Here is a 20,847-nt window from a genome sequence, read left to right as displayed (position 1 = left end):
AGATCATTTCCCAACCTGTACTGGAACCTGGTTCAATTAGGTCACCATTGCAACTCACTTTTTTAAATGATAGAAGTTTACTGCCCTACAGATGCACCCACTGCTCAACCACTGAGGTGCAGAGGTGGCAGGGAGCTGTAAACAATATTATCGGCAACACACTAACACTAAAGAACCACTAGCCAAGAAAAAAGCAGCACATTATGACAGCAAAATATACTGCAGATTCTATTTCTGAAAGTAACAACTGGAGTGATTCACAATCACTGTGTAACCCAAACGCTGGGAACTGAACAGTTTGCTGATATTCTTTTTGTCAGGAGCAAACCACCCTCTCCCATTTCCCTCCCTGCCCACAGCTGACCAGCACATCACGTTTTGTCAGAAGCTGGGACACTGCATACTTCTATATAATTTTTAAAGTGATTCTCAAAAAAATAATTTAAAAAAGAGGCACCCAAAAGCAATCCCCAAACATACACAAAAACTTCCAAAGGTCCTTGGACTGCATCAGTTCTGGGCTCTCCTCCTACATATATACACCCTCTAGAAGAATAAGAAGAAATTCTTATTTTCCCCCCTTCATTTTTATAACCACAATCTTCATTAATGCTGCCTTCAGTCAATATTTCTAATATATCAGAAATATATCTACAGCAAGTCAGCATTAGGTTGTTAGCGTTCCTACTGCAATCACTGCTATTCAAAGTTTTATCATAAACTTCATCCCACTTTCCCTGCACAACAGAAGATGACAGTACTTTGATGGATGAGTTTCCAGGCAACCTGGGGTGAGAGTGCCCTTTGCACACCCATAGAAAAAAAGAGAGGTAGAAAAAAAGAGAGGTAGAAAAAAAGAGAGGTAGAAAAAAAGAGAGGTAGAAAAAAAGAGAGGTAGAAAAAAAGAGAGGTAGAAAAAAAGAGAGGTAGAAAAAAAGAGAGGTAGAAAAAAAGAGAGGTAGAAAAAAAGAGAGGTAGAAAAAGAGAGAGGTAGAAAAAAAGAGAGGTAGAAAAAAAGAGAGGTAGAAAAAAAGAGAGGTAGAAAAAAAGAGAGGTAGAAAAAAAGAGAGGTAGAAAAAAAGAGAGGTAGAAAAAAAATTGCTCCTTTCCTGTCCTCTCTATATGCTAAACACAGTTTCTCAGCCAAAATAATGAGAAAAACAGCTTAACAATGCCTGTCAGCAGCTGGCACTGCAGCTGAGAGCCCACCCCAAGGATCGTGGTACGTACTGTCCTCCAGCTGCACTTTCCTCTGTGGCAAGATGGCATTGGATTTCAATTGGCGGTATTCTCTCGTGAGGGCAGAGATCAGGCTGGCGTGGTTGGTGGAGCGAACTGCCCACTGCTGTTCACTCTCTGGAAGATTTGGCCAGGGCAGCAACAAGACGTTTGACAGCGCTCTGCACACCAGCACCTGGGCCTAGAAGCAACAAGACATCAAGCAAAGAGACAAAGTTTTACTACGTTTGCAATTCAATTTTTGCTTGAGCACAATCCTCGAGTGAAGTGATGTTTTATGGCTGTCCCAGACATCAGCAGGGCTCACTGAGGAAAGAGTTCCAGAGGACATGGTGAGCCCAAGTGAAAACCAGTGGCTCTGCAAGGTAAGAGAGAAGCAAAGCTCCATGACTTAAGGGCTGGAACCAGCTCCCAGCAATGTCAGCGTTTCCCTGTAACACTAAATCTTTGTTCTTCATATTCCTACAACAAAGATGACACCACTGCCATCACTCCTCCTCTGCTTTACACACTGAGCTTCTATGCTTGTACAGCACTTTATGCCCCCGTGCCAGCACACAATACAACCATATCCCAATATCCCAACCTCCACTGTGGATTTTCCATGCTTCTCCAAGACAAATAGTAACTTGGAGCGAGGTATGGGGAATGCTAACATAAGTTTCACAGAAAACTCCTTCTGTATGTCAGAATCAACATGGCAGCACTGTAAGGACAACAGAGTCAGGGACTGTGTCAGCAAATGAGGAAGGAATCATAGAATCATGGAATGGTTTGGGTTGGAAGGGACCTTAAAGATCATCCAGTTCCAACCCCCCTGCCAGCAGCAGGGACACCTTCCACTAGACCAGGTTGCTCAAAGCCTCATCCAGCCTGGCCTTCAACACTTCCAGGGAGGAGCAGCCACAACTTCCTTGGGCAACCTGTTCCAGCGTCTGACCACCCTCACAGTGAAGAACTTCTTCCTAATATCTCACCTAAACCTCCCCTCTTTCAGCTTAAACCCATTTCCCCTTGTTCTGTCATTAACTGCCCTTATGAAAAAGTCCTTCCCCAGCCTTCCTGGAGCCCCTTCAGGTACTGGGAGGCCGCTATAAGAATAAGACTCAAGAGTTGCAATTGTGTTTTTTCCCTTATGCTGTTGCTTGAAACAGATCATTACTGACCAGCTGTGTCACTGGGATTCCTCAATATCCACAGTACAGAGATAACTGCTGCCCCACAACTCTTTTTTTTTGGTGAGGTTATACCTCACTACAGTAAGAACTGAGCCACAGCTTCCCAAGTCCATATTCCTCATGCTTGAGACAAATCACCTTATCAGGAAGCCGCTGAGCCGAAGTATCTGTGATCCTGTTGAACACCTTCTGTACTGCTGGGATGCTGATCAAGAACACTGGTCGCACTGTGGTGGCTAAAGAGACGAGCAGGTGGCACGCAGACAGCAGCAGTTTCTCCTGCACCTGAAAGAGAAGGAGCACAAGGTCAGGCTGCCCAGGAACACAGAACCCTATGGTGCAATGCTAGTGTCAGACAGCACAGCAAGCTGCCACTACCAGGTTTTTGCAAGCAAGACAGTTTATAGTGTTTATTTGCCACTCAGAGCACAGGTCAGTTCCCTTAAAACTGTGGAAGAGAGAAACCTCCTCACTTTCCAGCTATTAGACTGAATTTATATGCCTGTAAGTTGCTTACTGTTATATTAGCTTGACCTACAGTGCCACTTAGAATTGCTCTTGGTCTAACCTTGCACAAGACATTTTCTGTGGCTCTGGAAGACAGATATCCAGCTCTCACAGACTGACTCACATCAGGACCCACAGCGTGGTCCAGAGTAGACCCTTAGGAGGAAACTCTTCACTGTGAGGGTGGTCAGACAGTGGAACAGGTTGGCCAGAGAAGCTGTGGCTGCTCCTCCCTGGAAGTGTTGAAGGCCAGGTTGGATGAGGCTTTGAGCAACCTGGTCTAGTGGAAGGTGTCCCTGCTGCTGGCAGGGGGGTTGGGACTGGATGAGCTTTAAGGTCTCTCCCAACCCAAACCAATTCTTAAACATCTGAACACAACAGTGCTGCTGCTTGAGGGTCTTCAGCTCTAGACAGAGCCTTGTGCAACCCAGCGCTCCTGAAGGTACCTTGGAGCTGATGAGGGGTGTGATGGCCTCCAGAGCTGTGGAGACGAGAGAGATGAACTGCTCCGGGTTCTGCCGGTGGACTTCGCTGTAGAACTGTGCGAGCCAGTGCGCGTAGGCTTGCAGCGCTGCCAGGGACTGAGCGTGCCTGGGGAGGAGCAGAGCAAGAGTAAGATACACACACAGAGGATAAAAGGTGCACTAGCAGGACAGCTACAGAAGGGTGCAAGCCCTGAGCACGGTGGGTAGTGCTGACAGCATACTGGGAAAGAATATTGGTATTTTTAGACAAAGCTGGCAGGTTTTTTTCTTTAAAAATCATATATTACTATTTTTTTTCTGGTCCTAGACCCTGTACCTTCAAGGTACAAAAGTGCTGTAAATGGACTCACCCACTGAGCAACAGTATTAAACATTACATATAAATTGATACAGTCAAATGATAATCAACTGACAGGTTGACTGTAACCACACTTCATCATTCTACTTTTGACACAGCACCATAGAAGATTTTCAAGTCAGGACATTTCTTTGGGACCACACAGACGGGTGTCCTCCAAATGTTTGACAATGTACCTTTTCTAGACTAATATTAGAAAATGATCAGAAGTTTCTTCAGGGACAATGGACAGAGAAAAGAATGAAAACCCTTCACTAATAGATCACAGGAAAAAAAACCCTCCCAAATGATTTTAAACCAGAAAAATACTGAGACCATTAAAAGAACACCATCTGCACAAAACTCAGTGCTAGTAACTTGTGATTATTATAAGAAATCCAGGGAACTATGTGATGATCTTAAAAGTCTTTTCCAACCAAAACAATTCTACAGTTTTATGAAATCTAGTGGGGTTTTCAAGGAGCTGCTACACATGCAATTGCAAACTAGGACAAGCACTTAACGTGTTCTCAAGGACAACCTTAAACTCTGCCCACAAATCGCCAGCTGGCAGGACACAGGTTTGTAGCACACAGCCTTGGGTCTCTCAAATGCTGTCAGAGGGGTGTGCTATTTACTAGCAAGATCAAGATTTCACACTTAATGTCAGCTGCTGGATCGAAGGCATTCATTTGTTTCAGAAATGGCTTGCACAGCTGGAAGGCATACATTTGTCTTGGAAGTACAGGTTTCAAGTTCTTGGCTAAGAAAAACATCTTTTACCTGAGTCATACATCTGACTTTGGTAGCAAAAAAATCCATAAACTGGAACTACACACTGACAGTGGATCCATTTCTTAAATGCCACTATTGTAACACTTATTTTACCATTTAATTATACTGCAAAAGAATGAAGCTTTTCCAGTCATTAGGACAGAATAACTGTTTGCTTTTAGAGACAATATAACGGGCATTTTTACTTCTCATCACAATTTTCTTTTTCTTTAAATAACCTCAGTGCATGTATTTGATGACACCGTGGTCCAAAACAGTGGCAGCAGCCTTGACCTTCAACAGTTACACGAAGGTGCCCTCCTGGTTAGCTGACAATCACCTGAGAGATGTGTTTATCAGGAACATTTGCTAGGCAAGTTGTTAGAGCACCAGACCAAGGAGATCTAATGCTTCCTCCACCCCATGTAGGTATCAAATTTGGATACAGCCACTTGCAGTGTCTGCCTCATACTCACACATCGATAAGGTCAGGTTTCAACACCGATGGCACTGCAGTTTCAATGTTGTACAGTTTAATCTGGGATCCGTACAGCGTTACTTTCACCAACCTGGAAGTGAACACATACATGGTAGTGTAAAGGGACTGTAAGATGGATATACACATAGAAATCCACTCCATCATCTTCTCTGAATGCAGCTCTTGGCAAGTCTATGTCAATATTTAGCTAATACGTAGACAAGAATTAGCCCATTTAGTTGAAAATAATTTAGAGCTTATTTTACTATTTGTTATAAGATGGAACAAGTACCATGTTCCTGCGTGGAAATGAAAAAAACGTAACCAAAGCAGCTGTGTAAAGCCCTGAAATCCTGCAACTATGTGTTAATTATGTTTCTTGGAGGGAAAGCATCAAATGCCACCTGCCTTTCAGTTTTCACAGAGCGTTTCACTGAAGAAAAGAGATTTTGGTGATTTAGCTTTCAGAGATACAACTCTGAGGTAAGTCAACTCTACAGTCCATTTCACTGCATCACGAATGCAGATGCTGGAAAACAAGCACTTCAGTCTTTTCAAGTGACTGATTTTATTTAATCCCTCCTATTAATTATTTATTTGGTTAAAGATTTAGAAAGCCATCTGGGAAACTTAGCACTTATGAATGTAACAATTAAGGTTCTGGCCACTGAGTTCTTTGTATCTCAATTTAATCATAACAAGGGGAGGCAGAAAGAAACCCTGGTTTACACACTCACTACCGTGGTGACAATTGTTCCTCGTACTGGTGAAGGGACAGCGATTCCCTTCCCATACCTACCTCTCCACCACTGTAAGAGCATCATTGAACCTGGCAGCAAACACATCCCCAGTGAAGTATTCTGCTAAACGACCAACAGCCTGCAGCAGGGAGCTCAGGTCCCTCAGGGAGCAGTGCAACCGACGGCAATCATTCTCTGCAGTGATGTTCAGCCTGTGACCTGAAATGACATTATGGTTCATTAGCAATGAAGCCAACAGATCTAAGTGTAAATAATCACTTGTGCTAATAGCCACTGACTAGGAGCCTACCAGTCTGAACACTCATACTTTAAAAACCTCCTGCAAGAAAACACACGTAACCTCGTGACTAATAAATAGAGCTCTTTGGGATGGGAAACCTAATTACAAAGCAACAGGAAATACAAAGTTTATTCTAATTACATTACAAGCATTCTTTTTAAATTAGCTCGGCAGCAGGTCACAGTTCAAATCAGAGCACTGTCCAAGTGACAAATCCTCAAACTGAGGAAGACAAGTTCCACTGTTCCGACTGCCACGCTTCAAATTCCTCTTTAAAGGCTGAAATGGATGTTACCAACTACTTCAGCCTTTTATACATTTATTTGCTTTTATTTGATATTAATACCTATATAAGGAGCCGTTTTGGTTATCTGTTGACATCAAAAAGCAATCCCAGCTCTGCTGAGAAGGTCGTTTCTCACACTCCCTCTGCTGGCTACAATGCTCTAAGTGTTCCAGCAGTCAGAGTGTACTCGGATCAAGAGTGTATTTGCTTCTGATGTGAAGTGTGGTGAGCAACCTGGTCTAGTGGAAGGTGTCCCTGCTGCTGGCAGGGGGGTTGGAACTAGATGATTTTTAAGGTCCCTTCCAATCCAAACCATTCTATGATTCTATGATATGTTTCTCAGATAAACAAAACATACTGATAACTCGATTTGCCAGTCTTACTACTTATTGTCCTACCACTGGGTTGTGTCTGCCTGGTCTCCCAACATTCCAGACCTTTTACTAAAAAAGCAAATTATGTTCTGCAACACCACATTTCAAAGTAAATCTGTTTTTCTTTCCACAGCTTGTATTTAATCTTGGATTAAGTTTTCAGGACCAAGCTTGCCATTTTGTACCATCAGCACCAGTGTACTACCACCCAGTTCTGAATGCTCAGCTGCATCTTCTGACCCATCAGCTAAACAGCCAGCCCACAACAGCTTCTAAGACAGATTGTCACTACAGCATTAAAAGCCTACACATTGCTTACCCTTGGTCTGAAATTACCCTAAAAATAGAAGTCTTTTTTTCCTGAACTGTCTATACAATAATCACCATTCTGCCACGTATAGCAGTACTGGAGATGTAACAGATTCCTCCACCAGTCATACCAGAAAACAAACATAACCTTAGCTGCAATCCTCTCCCATACAGATCTCACTGCTACTACTTTCCTTATTTCTCAGGAAGGAGCAACAAAACTACACTCATGGTTTTTATTCAGTTGAGAGCACTGGTATCTTTGTAAAATACTTTATACATGAAGGCTCCCGAAATACTAGCTAGATAAATCTTCAGAAACTATTACTACATCCCAAATACTTCATCTTCTCATTGACTCACAATGGTTTGAATTCAAGTCTAAATAAAGATGCTCCTATGGTGGACAACTTCACATCAGATTTGAGCCCAAAGCAAACAGGAGCACAACATTTCTTAAAATAAGATTTAGTGAAAGGAAAAAAATAACCGTTATTCCTCCATGTCACTGTAGCATTTGATGCTGCATACTAGTGCTTAACACATGTGGTACCTTCATTTCGAGTACAGGAACAAGAGAAGAACCATACCAATAAAAAATAAATCACATTATTAGATTTTTCTCTGCTATTGGAGTTTGACTACTGAGCCACTCGACACCACACATGTGTTCAGATCAATGGAATATGGAAGAAGCAACACCAAAGCAGGTGTGGAGTGTTTTTGCAATCAGCTATTTGAAGAGTGAGGACTGCAGTGCTGGATGGTGGTTATTACCTGTCCCTGAAGTGACCACAAACTGCTGGAGTCCCAGATACACTTCCAAGTTATCCTGCAGAACTGGAAACTAGAAGAGACAAGAAATGAGTGTGCTTTTGGAGCTTGGCAGAGAGTTAACACCCAACTACTAATTACTCTCTTAGAGCACAGTTTTCTTATTTCTCCCTCGTGCCTTCAAAGAGATGTTTGGAGAACAGGCAAGTTGCTAGGTTCTGGGCTGACCCTGCATGCCACAGCTTCTCACAGCTTGAGAGCTGTCATGAAAACAACAAAGATCACCACCCTGAAGGCACTTCTCTGTGGTAGCTCTGCTTTTCCCACAAATACCAGCCATCAGCCTAACAAGATAGTAGCCTTACAACTGTAAGTGATGGCCCAGCGTGCCACCAGTACGAGTACAAAGATGGATGTAGAACACACACTGAACAGAGCAGGGGAAAGGCAGAACCTGGAGGGCAGGAAGCCTGTGCTGCATCCACCTCACCCATAAATTGTGGGCTTATTCTTAAATTGTGGCTATCAAAATATTATTCAACCAAAGAAGGCGAGTTCAGTGCCTCTGAAGGGAAGTACTGCAGCACTCCACTGAAAAGCTGCAGGCTGTGTTGAGAACAGCTGAAGCCCCACCAGGAAACCAGCCAAGGGAGCAAACACCACAGTCGTCACACGCATCCTGGTCTGGGAACAGTGTCAGCCTAACTCTGTCCTTCAGGACCGACAGCAAACATGCCTAATCCTGGTGATACTGCAGCTGAGTAACAGGCTACGCTGCCATGGGGGAGTGTGTTACAAACTGAGACCACAAAGCCTTCTAAGCAGCATTTGGCCAGCCAAGGTATTTCAGTGGGACCTATCAGGGGGCTCTTTGCCTTGTGCCTGAATGCATTTGTACACATACAGGCCAAAACTGCACCCTGACCTTTTCCTTCCACATACTCCACCTAAAAGAATATTTTCCAACCCTTTCAGTCTGGCACAGTTCTAACTTACTTTCCCTGGGCAAAGTCACCACATTTAAAGTGGTTAGTTTTATGAAAGCTCATTCATCCATCAGCACAGGGACCTTGCAGCCTTTCATTCTCCAGCATGAGATAGAGTCATGGCAACCGTTTTCATTATTTGCTACTGATAAACTAGCCACTGCTTTTAACAGCACTGCAGACTGCTGTGAAAAGCATGTGAAACTGCTTAAGCACCTGCCAGATTATCCAGGGTACAAAAACAAACTAACACAGGGCTCAAGGGAAGCACTATCAACTTTCTAACAGGCTGTGCCAAATTAACAGCTGAGCACCTTTGTATAACTGCAGGAAGAGAACTATTTAAAAAAACCCAACAAAACAACAAAACCCCAGATAGTCTTCCTCATGTTCATGTGTTACCTTAAGGAGCCACATGCTCTTCACTGTATGACCCATATGCTCACTGAAACAGCTGCTCCATTTGCTTGCCTCCTGCTGACTCATGCCATGCCACCACACTGCAGAGGAACTTCTACTTTCATACCAAAACTATTTTGTTCATTGCTTCAGAGTTTCTAGTAATAGGCTTCTAGTGCTTAGCTCAGCCAGAATGTTTCTTAAATAAAAAATATCAATTAAAAAAAAGCAGTTCAGGTCAGGCATCTCCTGCCTCTGCAGCACATCAGTTCTCTCTGCTTCTTGGGAATACGGTTCAGAGGTATGCAGTGTCTCCAGAAGAATTAATAGCCTTGCTTTGAGATCCTGCTTGCCTTTCCTCACCCAGAGAAAAAGCATCAACTGCTCTGAATTGTGGGCTTCACTAGCTTATAGCCTCAAGATCTCCTCCTCAAAAAGCACTATAATCTTACAAACTGAGGTAACTTTTACATCACTGATTGTAGCAACAGCAGTGGCACTAGCTGGAGAGAAGCACTTCCCTGTGTTTATCAGATATAATTCCCAATTGTTTGAGGTGCTCTTTTCAGCATCTGTATCTCGACTTCCATTTAAACAACAATTTCACTCTCCTTAAAACCCTAACGACACTCTCTGTCCAATTTGCTGCGCTGCCTCCTAATATAAAGGCCAAGATAAACAGCAGGGAAGGACTGCTGTCAAATATTTACACTTTGAAGGATGGGAACTTCTGAAGAGTTTAGCGTCCAGCAAGTAGGACTCAGATGCTCACTGAGGTACCCTCTTTTAAAACACACCAAGAAATCTGACAAAACAAAAAAAAAATAAGCTTCTCCCTTCAATTTCTGGTCTCCTCTTTGCCAACTTTCTCCATTCAAAACTAAATCTCCCTATTTATCTGGCACTGTGGCCCCTATCAAACAGCTTGTAACAAACTACAGCAGTTGGTGCTCATTTCATATCGCACTTTTGGTCTGGATAACTACTTACTAGAGTGGAGAAGGCATGAGTTGGTAAGAGCTCCATGACTTTTGCAACCACTTCCAAGCTCTGGCGCAAGTACCGCTGCCACTCGGTCTGCTGCTGTGGGAAGAAACACCAGGGTAAGCACAGCCCTTCCAGAGGGAAACAGATCGAGTTTTAGAGACTAGAAGGTCTGAAGTGATGCTTGGGACTAGCTAGTTCCTTTCCAGAGCTTGGCTTTTGCAGACACATGGGTACTGAAGAGACACTGCTCTTATGATTCCCATACTCTGCCAGATACCTGATGGAGAATAATTTTGGCAGCCCTTGCTTTTGGATGTGCATGCATGCTTCCCTGGAGTTAGAAGCCACAAATGTTCACTCCTAAAGTGCAGTTACTGCTCAGATGACAAGCATCTGTTACACAGAACAACCTGTCCTTCCAGTGCTCTGGCCTCATCCATTCTGGCCATCTACTGCATTTTTACATGGATCAGTACTGAGATGATGTTTACCAATACTGACCTAGCAGAAATAAGCTTAAATTAAAGCATCAACAATATATACAGCTTGAGTTTTTGTCTTGGAGATATTTCAGCACTTAAATTCCAAAACAACCAGACATGGACACCTAATGCCTCTTACAGCCTTTCAACACTTGAAGGGAGCTTATCAGAAAGATGGGGACAGACTTTTTAGCAGGGCCTTCAGTGATATGACAACGGGTGATGGTTTTAAACGAAAAGAGGGGAGATTCAGAAGAGATAAGGAAGAAATATTTTGCACTGAGGGTGGTGAAACCCTGGCCCAGGTTGCCCAGAGAGGGGGAAGGCCCATTACTGGAAACATTCAAGGTCAGGTTGGACGGGGCTCTGAGCAACCTGATCTGGTTGAAGATGTCTCCGTTCACTGCAGGGGGTTGGACTAGAGACCTTGAAAGGTTCCTTCCCACCCAGACCAGTCCACGATTTTTTCCCCATAGGAACCAAGTTAAAAACCAAGGTCATACCCTTTCAGTGTGACCAAGTACATCTTTGTTAAAAGCCTTTCATGCTGCTTTCAAGCTCAAACCGCACACAGAATGGAATGAAGCAGAAACTGTCTAGCCTGTAATCCAAAGTACAGGCTCTGGGAAAGACATTTGAGGTGTTACCAGCACAAGAGTTAATTGGACCTGCAGCTGCCCTTGTTCAACTCTGCTCCTTACATCATCATCCAGTGTCTCGTCATCCAGCTCCTCCAGCTGTGCCTGGTTATACCTGAACTGGATTCGATTCAACACCTCTGTCAGCAACAGAACCAAGGCATCTTCGTACCTATCACCACAGAGAAAACAGAGCAAGAGTCTGGTAAAACAATTCTGCAGATATTGCTGTGCCCACTGCTCTTCCAGCAAAGAAGATATGTAAGACACGACAGTTCAAAGAGAGCCACTGCAAAGAGCCTGCAGCACAATTCTACAGGCTTGTTGAGGAAACACCAAGCAGATCCTGGGATTAAGAGCATCACCCTGTTTCAGGTCACAAGCAACCTGCAAGGAAAGAGCCTTAGTAATATCTGATATCCCTCTCCCTCTGAAAGGGAAAACTTTTAGCAACAGAAGCAGCCCAAGAGTTCAAAACAGGAAAGGTAGGAGTGGCTTGCCAGGAATAACAGCAGATGTACACGAACAGGAGGCACCAACATAACAGCCTCTGGTTGTTAAACTGCTCCTCAGCAGACCTGTCTGGTGCTCTGCTTTTTGGGCAGTGAATGAGGAACAGATGAAACAGGGCAGGGTTACTGCTGTCTGCCTCAAAAGGGGACCTCCCCTGAGGCTATTTGTCCTGCTCTCCTCCTTCCTTAAACTGTTGGTAAATGAATTCAGGGCCTTGTCCTCTGAAACAAAGCCAGCACATTTCCCACTCTCATGGTGACACTAAAGGCATGCCACTGACACATATCTTTTCACCCCTCAGAAGCTATGCAGCTGGTAGAGAGTGCAGAAGATCCTCCTTCTCATTCATCACCTAAGAATAATGCCAAGTTGCAAAATGAGCATGGAGCCACTGAGGATGCAATCGTTGCTGGTGACACAATGCCAAAGTTTGGGGATTTTGAGGGGGTTTGGTTTGATTGTTTGTTTTAAAAACTTCTCAAAACAGACGGGGTTCAATGGAAAAAGAAATCATGCTCTTTTCTAGGTGAGATCAGGCTGGAAAATTAGGTATTAGCATACACTAACAGAGATCCAGAGCACAATGCAATCCAAGTGTCAGAGTCAGCTGAGAGCTGTCTGGGCAAGGTGGCTGAATTACCATCTTTTCCGTAACCACATGACATAACTCTGGATTTGGCAATTTATCCAGTAGTAAAAGTGGTAACGTGAACAAAATGCAAAGTTTATAAACCACAGAACAGGAAACTTCCCTCTGTGCTTCTGTGGTGTAACCACTCCCAGGCTGTCAAACTGCAGCGCTGACACGTCTGAGAGCGAGCAGGAAGCTGTAGCTTTAGAAGTTGTCACTAAGGACAGGTAGTTCTGACAGAACAGTACAAGCTTCCACCACTGACATGATTTTTTTCCTGTTTGTTTATAGTCTGACATATCTCCTACAGAGACAGCTATTGTTTATTTCAATTTTCCCCACAACAAACTATTTGACACAGAGATAACACAGGTTACACGCACATCAGCCAGATGAAGAAGAGGAGCAGAACGTCAAGGCAGAGTTCAAAAGCATTAGGGTGAGAGCAGCAAATTAGGAACAAATTATAACCAAATTCAAATCCAAATACCTGCTACTTGAGAAACTGAAAACCCCACAGTTCCCATGCTGAAAGGAAGAGCGCTGTCTGGTGTAAGCTAGTTCCACATTTGTTCTTTGTGGTTGCCATGCCAAGTGGCCTTTCAAAAACCAACCACTTACATTTAGTGTGCTCACAGGGAAAGAAATTTCCTTCTGCACTTAGCAGAATGCCATGTGCACAAGCCAGGGCACTTCTAAGCCTCCAAAACTTGAACAAGATATCAGTGTATTCACCAGATTTTTAAAATAGCAGCAAAGGGACTTTTATCAAAAGAGAGCTGCCTGTTTCAGGATATAGCATCTACAAAGGAAGAGCTGCCAACCACTGTTGGAACATTTAACTTCCAAACCGAGTCTCATCAGTATTTCTCAGAAATATATCCACACAGGAATTTTAAAATCCTAATTAAATAAAAAAATTTCTTAATTAATTAATCAGTTGTATGAGCTGTGTGAACATTTACTAGGCAACTTATCTGTGTTCTCCTCCTTTAATATGTGCTAAAACATGCTCTAAAATTTGCTAAAGTGTGTTACAGTTCCATTGTAGACTGCAAAGATTTCTTCCTCTGGCTGCCAGGTTCACACAATGTATACAAGTGTGTTTTTCTACCCTAACTTGCCGAGTTTGAATTATTTTGAAAGAGTGAAACACTGACGTTTACACTTTTTATACTTTACAACTGTAGAAAAAGAAAGGACTCAACCACATGTGAAGTTGGAGTAAGCAACAGCTTATTTCTCACAGTCTTTCCATGGTGACCATGAAGTTTCTCTGCAGGTGTCACACCCTGACAGCTCCCCAGCTCCTTACCTGTTGAGTACTGCTTCTTTGTCTGCCAGGCGACTTTTAATTTTGCTAGTCAGATAGTCCAAGAAGAGAGTCCAGATGTCTAAGCAGGAAAAGTAACCTTCATGGGTAGGCTGAAACACACCAAAACTCACCGTGAATATCATGAGCTATGGTGAGACTGATTTCACACAATGCAAACAGGAGTTAGCACGCACTTCAATCCATGGGAAGAACTTCTCACTTTATTGAAAAATTTCTAGGAGGTCACTGGAGAGATTTATAGCTGTCAAAAGATGAGCAAGAGCTTTTGCACAAGGGTAGGAAACCCAGGAATTACAAGGTTGGTCTCAGCATTAAGCCATCCCATGGTTTGCTACATCAGCTTCCAGCATTTTATAAACCTGCTTTTATAAACCTACTCATATGTGGGGGGCAAACAGGGCTGAGGGGCATCGTGACAGCTTCTACAGCAAGGTAACACATACCAAAAGCCACAGGGGACTTTTTTTAATAGTAAAACTAGAAGTTACAAGGGAAGTCTCAGATAGAGTAAAAGCAGCAGATTCAGGAGAAAGAAAAGCATTCCCAAACACAAAACAAGCAAGCTTAGAGAGATTTTCCTGACAAAGAAAAAAAGTTAAACACAAGGCAAGTTGTTCTTGCAAGGTAACTACACGTGACTGCTTCTCCAACTAAATCCAAAAGCACATTAAGCCATTTCCAAGTCACCAGCACTACTGGGGAAGTGCCAGTAAGACAAGTTAATTGCTTTTTTCTGAGCTAACTTTAGGTATCAGCTTCTCTGGAGAGAACAAGCTAGCCTTGCTGTACAAGACAACAGGACAGGCCGAGGAAAAACAATGTCACAGGGCTGTACCTGATGGAAAGTGTATTTGAACAACAGTGCCAGAAATTCAACCACGGGGAACTGGGAGTAGGATTCGATTCTTCGTAGGTGGACGCTCACAAAGAGACGGAGAAAGTCCGTGAACTTCTCAATGTAGCTACAAGGGAAAGAAGAAAACATAACTGAGAAAATGTGAAGGACTCCACAAGGGAAAACAATTTCATTGAAATAGTGATAAAATTCACTCAACATCCTTTTGTTAAAAAGAAAAGTTACAATTAACAGCCAGTAGAACAATTAAAATATAAAGCCCTGCAACAATTACCTACAGGACGGGCAACCCTTCATTCCAATAATACCTGAAACAGCAGAAAAGACAGTCTAGTCAAAAGCAACTTTAATATTCAGATAAATATAACTGAGTTCAATCAGGCCTGCAAAGAAGCACAATCCCCCCACCCTACAGAAATAAGTATTTAATAGCAAGGATCATCTTACTGATGTAGACAGGATTAGTGACATAAACTGTACCACTGAGGAATTCAGCTGGAAGCAAGAAGTTAATGCAGGAGTTAGCAATACACATGTTAATGTTTTACACCAGGGAGTGGGAGAGCCACGGAGGTGAGAGCTGCAAAGGATGGTTTCTTCCACAGTGCAGATCAAGTATCTGCACATTTCTGAACTGAGTCCAGGCTTTTGTGACTGAATTAGACTATAAAGACAAATCTTCCTCCAAAGCACGGGACTGCTCAATGCCTGGGACTGTACAAAGTGAAGATTGAAAAAGGAGCCTGCTACCAACATTTCAGGGAGTCCAGCAAGAGCACGATCCCGGTGCAAGCACTGGTGGGTTCTTGAGAACGTGACTGGGGAAAAATTACAAAGACCACAGTGGAATAAGCTGTTATTGTGGAATAAGAGCACGCTCTGTGCAACGTGAGCTTCATCAAGGTTAGAAATTGTCTTCATATCTATCAGTTCAGAAGAGTGTTAGAGACTCCATCGCTATACAGGACCCACACACGCCGACATCAGAGACAGCAAGAGCTGTGGTGATCCAGTGACGAGCTGGGGGTGTGGGCAGAGGAGCCCATCCTTCCCATGTGGTAAGAGCTCTAAAGTGCAAGAGTACTTCAAATTTTTCTTCTAAATAAGAAGTGAGGCTTAGCAAAGTTTCAGACACGCTTGAGCAGCCTGGTTTTACTGTGCTGCCTTGCTTTCCCCCTCTGCAAACTATTTATTTTTAAGGGAGAAACCCCTCACTCTTTCTAACAAAAACTTACTCGAGACCAGAAGCATTGCCAGCTAACAAAGAGCTGCAGCGTTGTGGCTGTTACAAGCCTACAAAAACCACACAATATGCAATTTGAACATGCAACAAGATTACATTTCCTTTTTATTGGGCACTGCCTACTTGACAAGACATCATTAAACACACCTGATCACTGATCAAACCCTCCAAAAGTAAATCTAGCAAAAAACACAGAGTCTAGGCACAAACATTGCCTTCAATTTTTCTTTTTTCATTTTTATTTTCTAAAGAGGCTCTGATCTGAGACCTGTGAAATTCTTACTTGGCCTCCAGCTCTGCCAACCCCAAAGTTCCTTCTGCAACCACTGCACCATTGCTCGTGTCCTTACAAGCCATTTCCCACATTTTGGGATCTTCAAGTTAAATCCAAAGACAAATAAAGCAAAAGATAGTTTAAGCTTATACTTTCTGGATTAGTTTGGCAGTACCAACCATTCAAAATCACACTGATTTTGTAACAGGACAAAAATAACCAGCACCACGAGAGGAAGAGAAAGGATAGACCCAGGGCAAGCAGGTTCTGAAGATGGCAATCTACTGAAGGGGGTTTCCTCGGTGACAATTTTGTTCAGGATTTTGTGGGTCCAAGCCAGGACGACACTTTCACGTGGTAAGTAAAGTACAGCTATGTCCTCAAGTGACAACAGGAAAGTCCTCACATCTTTTTCCATGGGGAGGACAGAGTCAGCTCAGAGAAAGCTCCACTCCTCCAGAAGCCAGCTAGGTTCTCCCTGCCTCCAGAACATCTCAGTTACATCCCTATTTCAGACCTCAGCAATGAATAACGAGGGGGTCTCACGGTGAGAGACACCAACAACCTCTGTGGATAACACATCTAAGCACAGAACACAACAATGATACGGCAATACCACCTCTGTGAAGGTCAGCACAGCTACTGACCTTCCACAGCCTCGACAGTAAAGGCTGCTTGTAGACTTTTTACACTAAAAAGAAGTTAAACAAGGGCTCGCAGGTTTCCAGGAGAGCTTTTCTGAAAGCCAGAGTGTAACCCCTGGCTCTCTGTGCACATACCTTGTATGCAAAGGTCTATTTCTACCGTCCTAGAACACGTCCTATTTCTAGGAAGCCAGGGATACTGAAGTCAGAGGGAGTTAGTCACAAAATGAGTAAGTAGAATTCACTGTTAAGCAGAAGTCACAATTAATCTAGATATACTACCCCAAAGTTACCACGTATCTAAAGATATGGAAAAAGGGAATTTTACAGAAGAAACACGCAAGTCATCTCTACAGATGGACCCACAGACTTTTTTTTTTTCTTTCCTCTTTCTTCCTAAATTTGTTTCTTCTCCCAAGTGGGTATCAAAGAAAAACAATAAAAACCCAAAAGCCTTGCTGCCACATCTGGGAATAGAAATATTTCATACAGCAGCACTAGAAATTTATTTCCATCATCAAGTATCTGTAGCAACATTCACACACTTGCAACCTATTTGCCAACCTTAGCACCAGTCTGCCCACCTTCCCATGGCAGCATCAAGCTATCACCTCTGCCACCACCCTGCCAACACACGGGTTCAACCACGCAGCACAACAGCAAGACGAGTCTCACTTTCTCTCCTACAAGTCAGAATATCTGATATAAGAGAACTGAGTTGTTTTAAGCAACAAGGATGATAGTAACTTTCTAGAAAGTGACAATCCACAGCCTCCCAAGATGCTGCTGCTTCCCTGCTGCCTCCAGTCAAGCGTGCCAGACAGCCTCTGCGGTGGAGCCATTCACGGCTGCTGTAAATGGAGTTCCCCAAGCTGCCTTTCAGTGTTGTTTAAAAATAAAAATAGTAAAAATAAAAAAGCAATCAGAAATTGTCACGTCTCAATGAAGGGTAAGAAACTACTTCTATTTTCTTTCAAGTCAGACTCGCAGAATATCTACCCACTCTTTGTAAGGTTGGAGTTTAAGCAGAGAAGGCAGATACCGACCAGGAAAGGGGACACTGAGATGCCTTTACCTCACTGAGCCTCTTCTGTTTTCTGTTACAACTGAATGAAGGGCAGGTTCAGCTCTTGTGCCACCTCAGACCTGCAGTCAAACAGTAACGAACGGGGGAAAGGGGAGGAAGAGGACAGGAAAGAATACAAACCTGTGCCACCACGGTCCCTTAGCAAACTCAGCCCCTTACCAGAACCTTACCTGTGGGCACCTACCTTTCTGCCTGTCTCCCCCAGCACAGTACTCTGAAAAAAAGGCCATTAGACACACCATGCATGACCACAAAATAAGAAAGACAGTCCTTTAGAAAGCAAGAGGCCCTAGCACAGCTGTCTGATTGCTCTTACCTTTCATCCAGTTCCTCTAGCCGGCTCTTCACCGTATGGGCGTTGTTCTCCTTGGTAATCTTCTGCAGGAGGTAGAAAGTCTGCTGGAACATCCGTAGCAAATACTCTTCAAACTCCATGGGCACACAGTTCTTAGACATCAGTTCGTTGATGCAAGACATAGCCAAGACACCAAGTCGGCCACGCTCCTGTCCCAACACTGAGTTCTGGCTGCTGCCGTTGACAGAAGACATCTTCCGAACGCGGGTGTCGCAGCCAAAGCGAGCAAAGTGGAAAATGGTGGTGAGGAGTGATGGAGTGATACTGGTAGACAAAGGGATCCAGCTGAAGAGGTGTGCCAGGCACTCCAGTGCCAGGGAACAGATATATTCACTCTCCGTATCAAGGATAGGGATTGGCTGGTTCAATAATTTGGCCGCACTGGGACTCTGCAACAGGCTACTTAACAGGTCACCTAGGAACCAAAGCACACATCTGCATTAGAAATCACAGCAACCACCTTCAGATGGTGCAACCGCCAGCCCCAGCTAAAGAGCAAAGGCCATCAGAGCCTCTGGGACTCAGCAAATTACCATCCAAAGATTTGTCCAAGATGAACTATCGATTTTTGTATTCTGCGACTTTCTGAACTTCTGTTCAGATCACAGGAGCAATGTCATGGGGTGATTTTAGGAATTTATTATCAAATGGACAGGCTGAAAGAGTTGGGGCTGTTCAGCCTGGAGAAGAGAAGGCTCCGGGGAGATCTTCTAGTGGCCTCCCAGTACCTGAAGGGGCTACAAGAAAGCTGGGGAAGGACTTTTCCTAAGGGCAGTTAATGACAGAACAAGGGGAAATGGGTTTAAGCTGAAAGAGGGGAGGTTTAGATGAGATATTAGGAAGAAGTTCTTCACTGTGAGGGTGGTCAGACACTGGAACAAGTTGGCCAGAGAAGCTGTGGCTGCTCCTCCCTGGAAGTGTTGAAGGCCAGGCTGGATGAGGCTTTGAGCAACCTGGTCTAGTGGAAGGTGTCCCTGCTGCTGGCAGGGGGGTTGGAACTGGATGAGTTTTAAGGTCCTTTCCAACCCAAACCATTCTATGATTCTATGAAATTCACTCCTCTCACAAGGTCAAGCATCCTTGATGTAAGGTTGTACAAGTCCTCTGGCACATCCACGTTACACCAAACCTTGGCAGAGTTGTGTCTGCTTGCCTAGGACAGCTTGTGGATGATGGAAGAGCAGATGTTCCGAGTCAGATCAAAAACCCTACTTATTTTGGTACCTTTTGGTGACCAAAATCTCACATTCCTCAGCCTCCAACCACTCGCATTACAAAGGCTTCCTGAGCCAGATGGGTTTGAAGAATTCCACACAGCCTCAGGATTTATCTTCCATGAATTTATCCAGTCTCCAACTAAAGCCACATAAACTTAATATTCACAACATCTGGTCACAGAGCTCCACAACTTAACTACACGTTATGTAAAGATGTTTTTTGTTTGGGGTCTGTCAGCTGCTAGTTTCATTTCCTGCCTCTTGTACCCAAAGATGGAAAAGAAACAATCTCTTTCCATTCACCTTCCACGTATCACTCGATAGCTTTCTATTGCAGCTCCTCACCTGCAATTTCTTTGAGAGAATGAAGAGCACAACTTTTCTTGTTACTTACATGGAAGCCATTCAATACCCTCAATCATCTTCACTGCCCTTCTCCACAGCTTTCATTTCTATTCTACACCTATTGACATAGGAAGACCAGAACTGCAGCAGTTATGCAAGGTGTAGATGAACCTCAACTCCATACAGCACCATAGCAGATATCTATTTGTGACTGCTACTGATCTGAGTTTTTTTGTAGAATCATCTGGCCTGATGCTCAGAAGTTAACCTTGCATGCTGAAGGTGAGATTGGAGCCCATGATCTGCCATGAGATGAGTATTGCTCTCCCTGCCCAAAGGCAGGTTACACTTACCTGCATTGTGTTTCACCTTCCATGTGCCCAGAGATACACAAGATCTCCCTGCAAGTCTTCAGTCACATCTCCTTTTCACTATTCTGACAGTCTTGGTCAGAAGTCCCGTCAGCAAGTCTCCTGGTCTCTTTACTGAGCCCTTTTCCCAGGTCTCTGATGAGTATGTCCAGGAGGTCACTCCACAGGTGACCTCCCTCCTCCTGACACCATGAGGGCACCATCACCATCTACCTTTTACCTCCTACCTTCTAACCAATTTTTCAGCAATGCAGAGACTCCCCTTATCCCTGATGGCCTTCACTTTCCCAAAAGCTTTTAGCAAGAAGCTTTCTTGAAAGCTTTATGGAAATCCAAGCAGACACCACCAGCTAGGTTGCCCTTCCCCACAGAAAGCTGCCCACCAACTTGCAGGCTTCCACAGACCACATGCTGAAAACCTATTCACCTTCCCCAGGCTATTCAATACACTTCTCTTCCTTGAGTACAAATAATCTCTTCACCTTTAGAAACCCACAGGCACTTGCTACATTACAGAATTTAAAGTTCTCCCCAGAAAATCTGTGTAATTTTTTTTAAGTGAATTTTTTTTTCCAAGTGAAAACACAGTAGGAATATAAAAATAACAGGTATGATTTCCAAAGTACTCAAAAGCAGGCATGATGAACAGATTCCTCTGAAGTCTCCATCGATGTCTTTCTTACACCACTAAATTCCTAACT

The 20,847-nt window shown here is 43.7% G+C and overlaps 1 protein-coding gene across 1 annotated transcript; it reads right to left on the bottom strand.

Moving 5' to 3' along the window:
* Positions 1-1,230: 1,230 nt before the first annotated feature.
* XPO6 (exportin 6) lies at positions 1,231-19,852 on the bottom strand (the record flags this gene model as incomplete). Its single annotated transcript, XM_029084642.1, has 13 exons — positions 19,825-19,852; positions 18,175-18,628; positions 18,043-18,072; positions 14,590-14,716; positions 13,734-13,843; positions 11,338-11,446; positions 10,158-10,250; positions 7,786-7,855; positions 5,798-5,957; positions 4,997-5,089; positions 3,371-3,515; positions 2,556-2,702; positions 1,231-1,420 (listed from the first exon to the last, which is right to left on the bottom strand). Coding segments are annotated over exons 1-13 (1,756 nt in total), but the record flags the coding sequence as incomplete, so codon positions are not given.
* Between the last annotated feature and the right edge of the window lie 995 nt (positions 19,853-20,847).

Source organism: Antrostomus carolinensis, unplaced genomic scaffold (genome assembly GCF_000700745.2).
Source record: "Antrostomus carolinensis isolate BGI_N321 unplaced genomic scaffold, ASM70074v2 scaffold40294, whole genome shotgun sequence".
In the NCBI taxonomy this organism is placed as follows: Eukaryota; Metazoa; Chordata; class Aves; order Caprimulgiformes; family Caprimulgidae; genus Antrostomus; species Antrostomus carolinensis.
The sequence above is the reverse complement of the archived record's forward strand: the minus strand, read 5'-3'. Positions and strand labels throughout refer to the sequence as shown.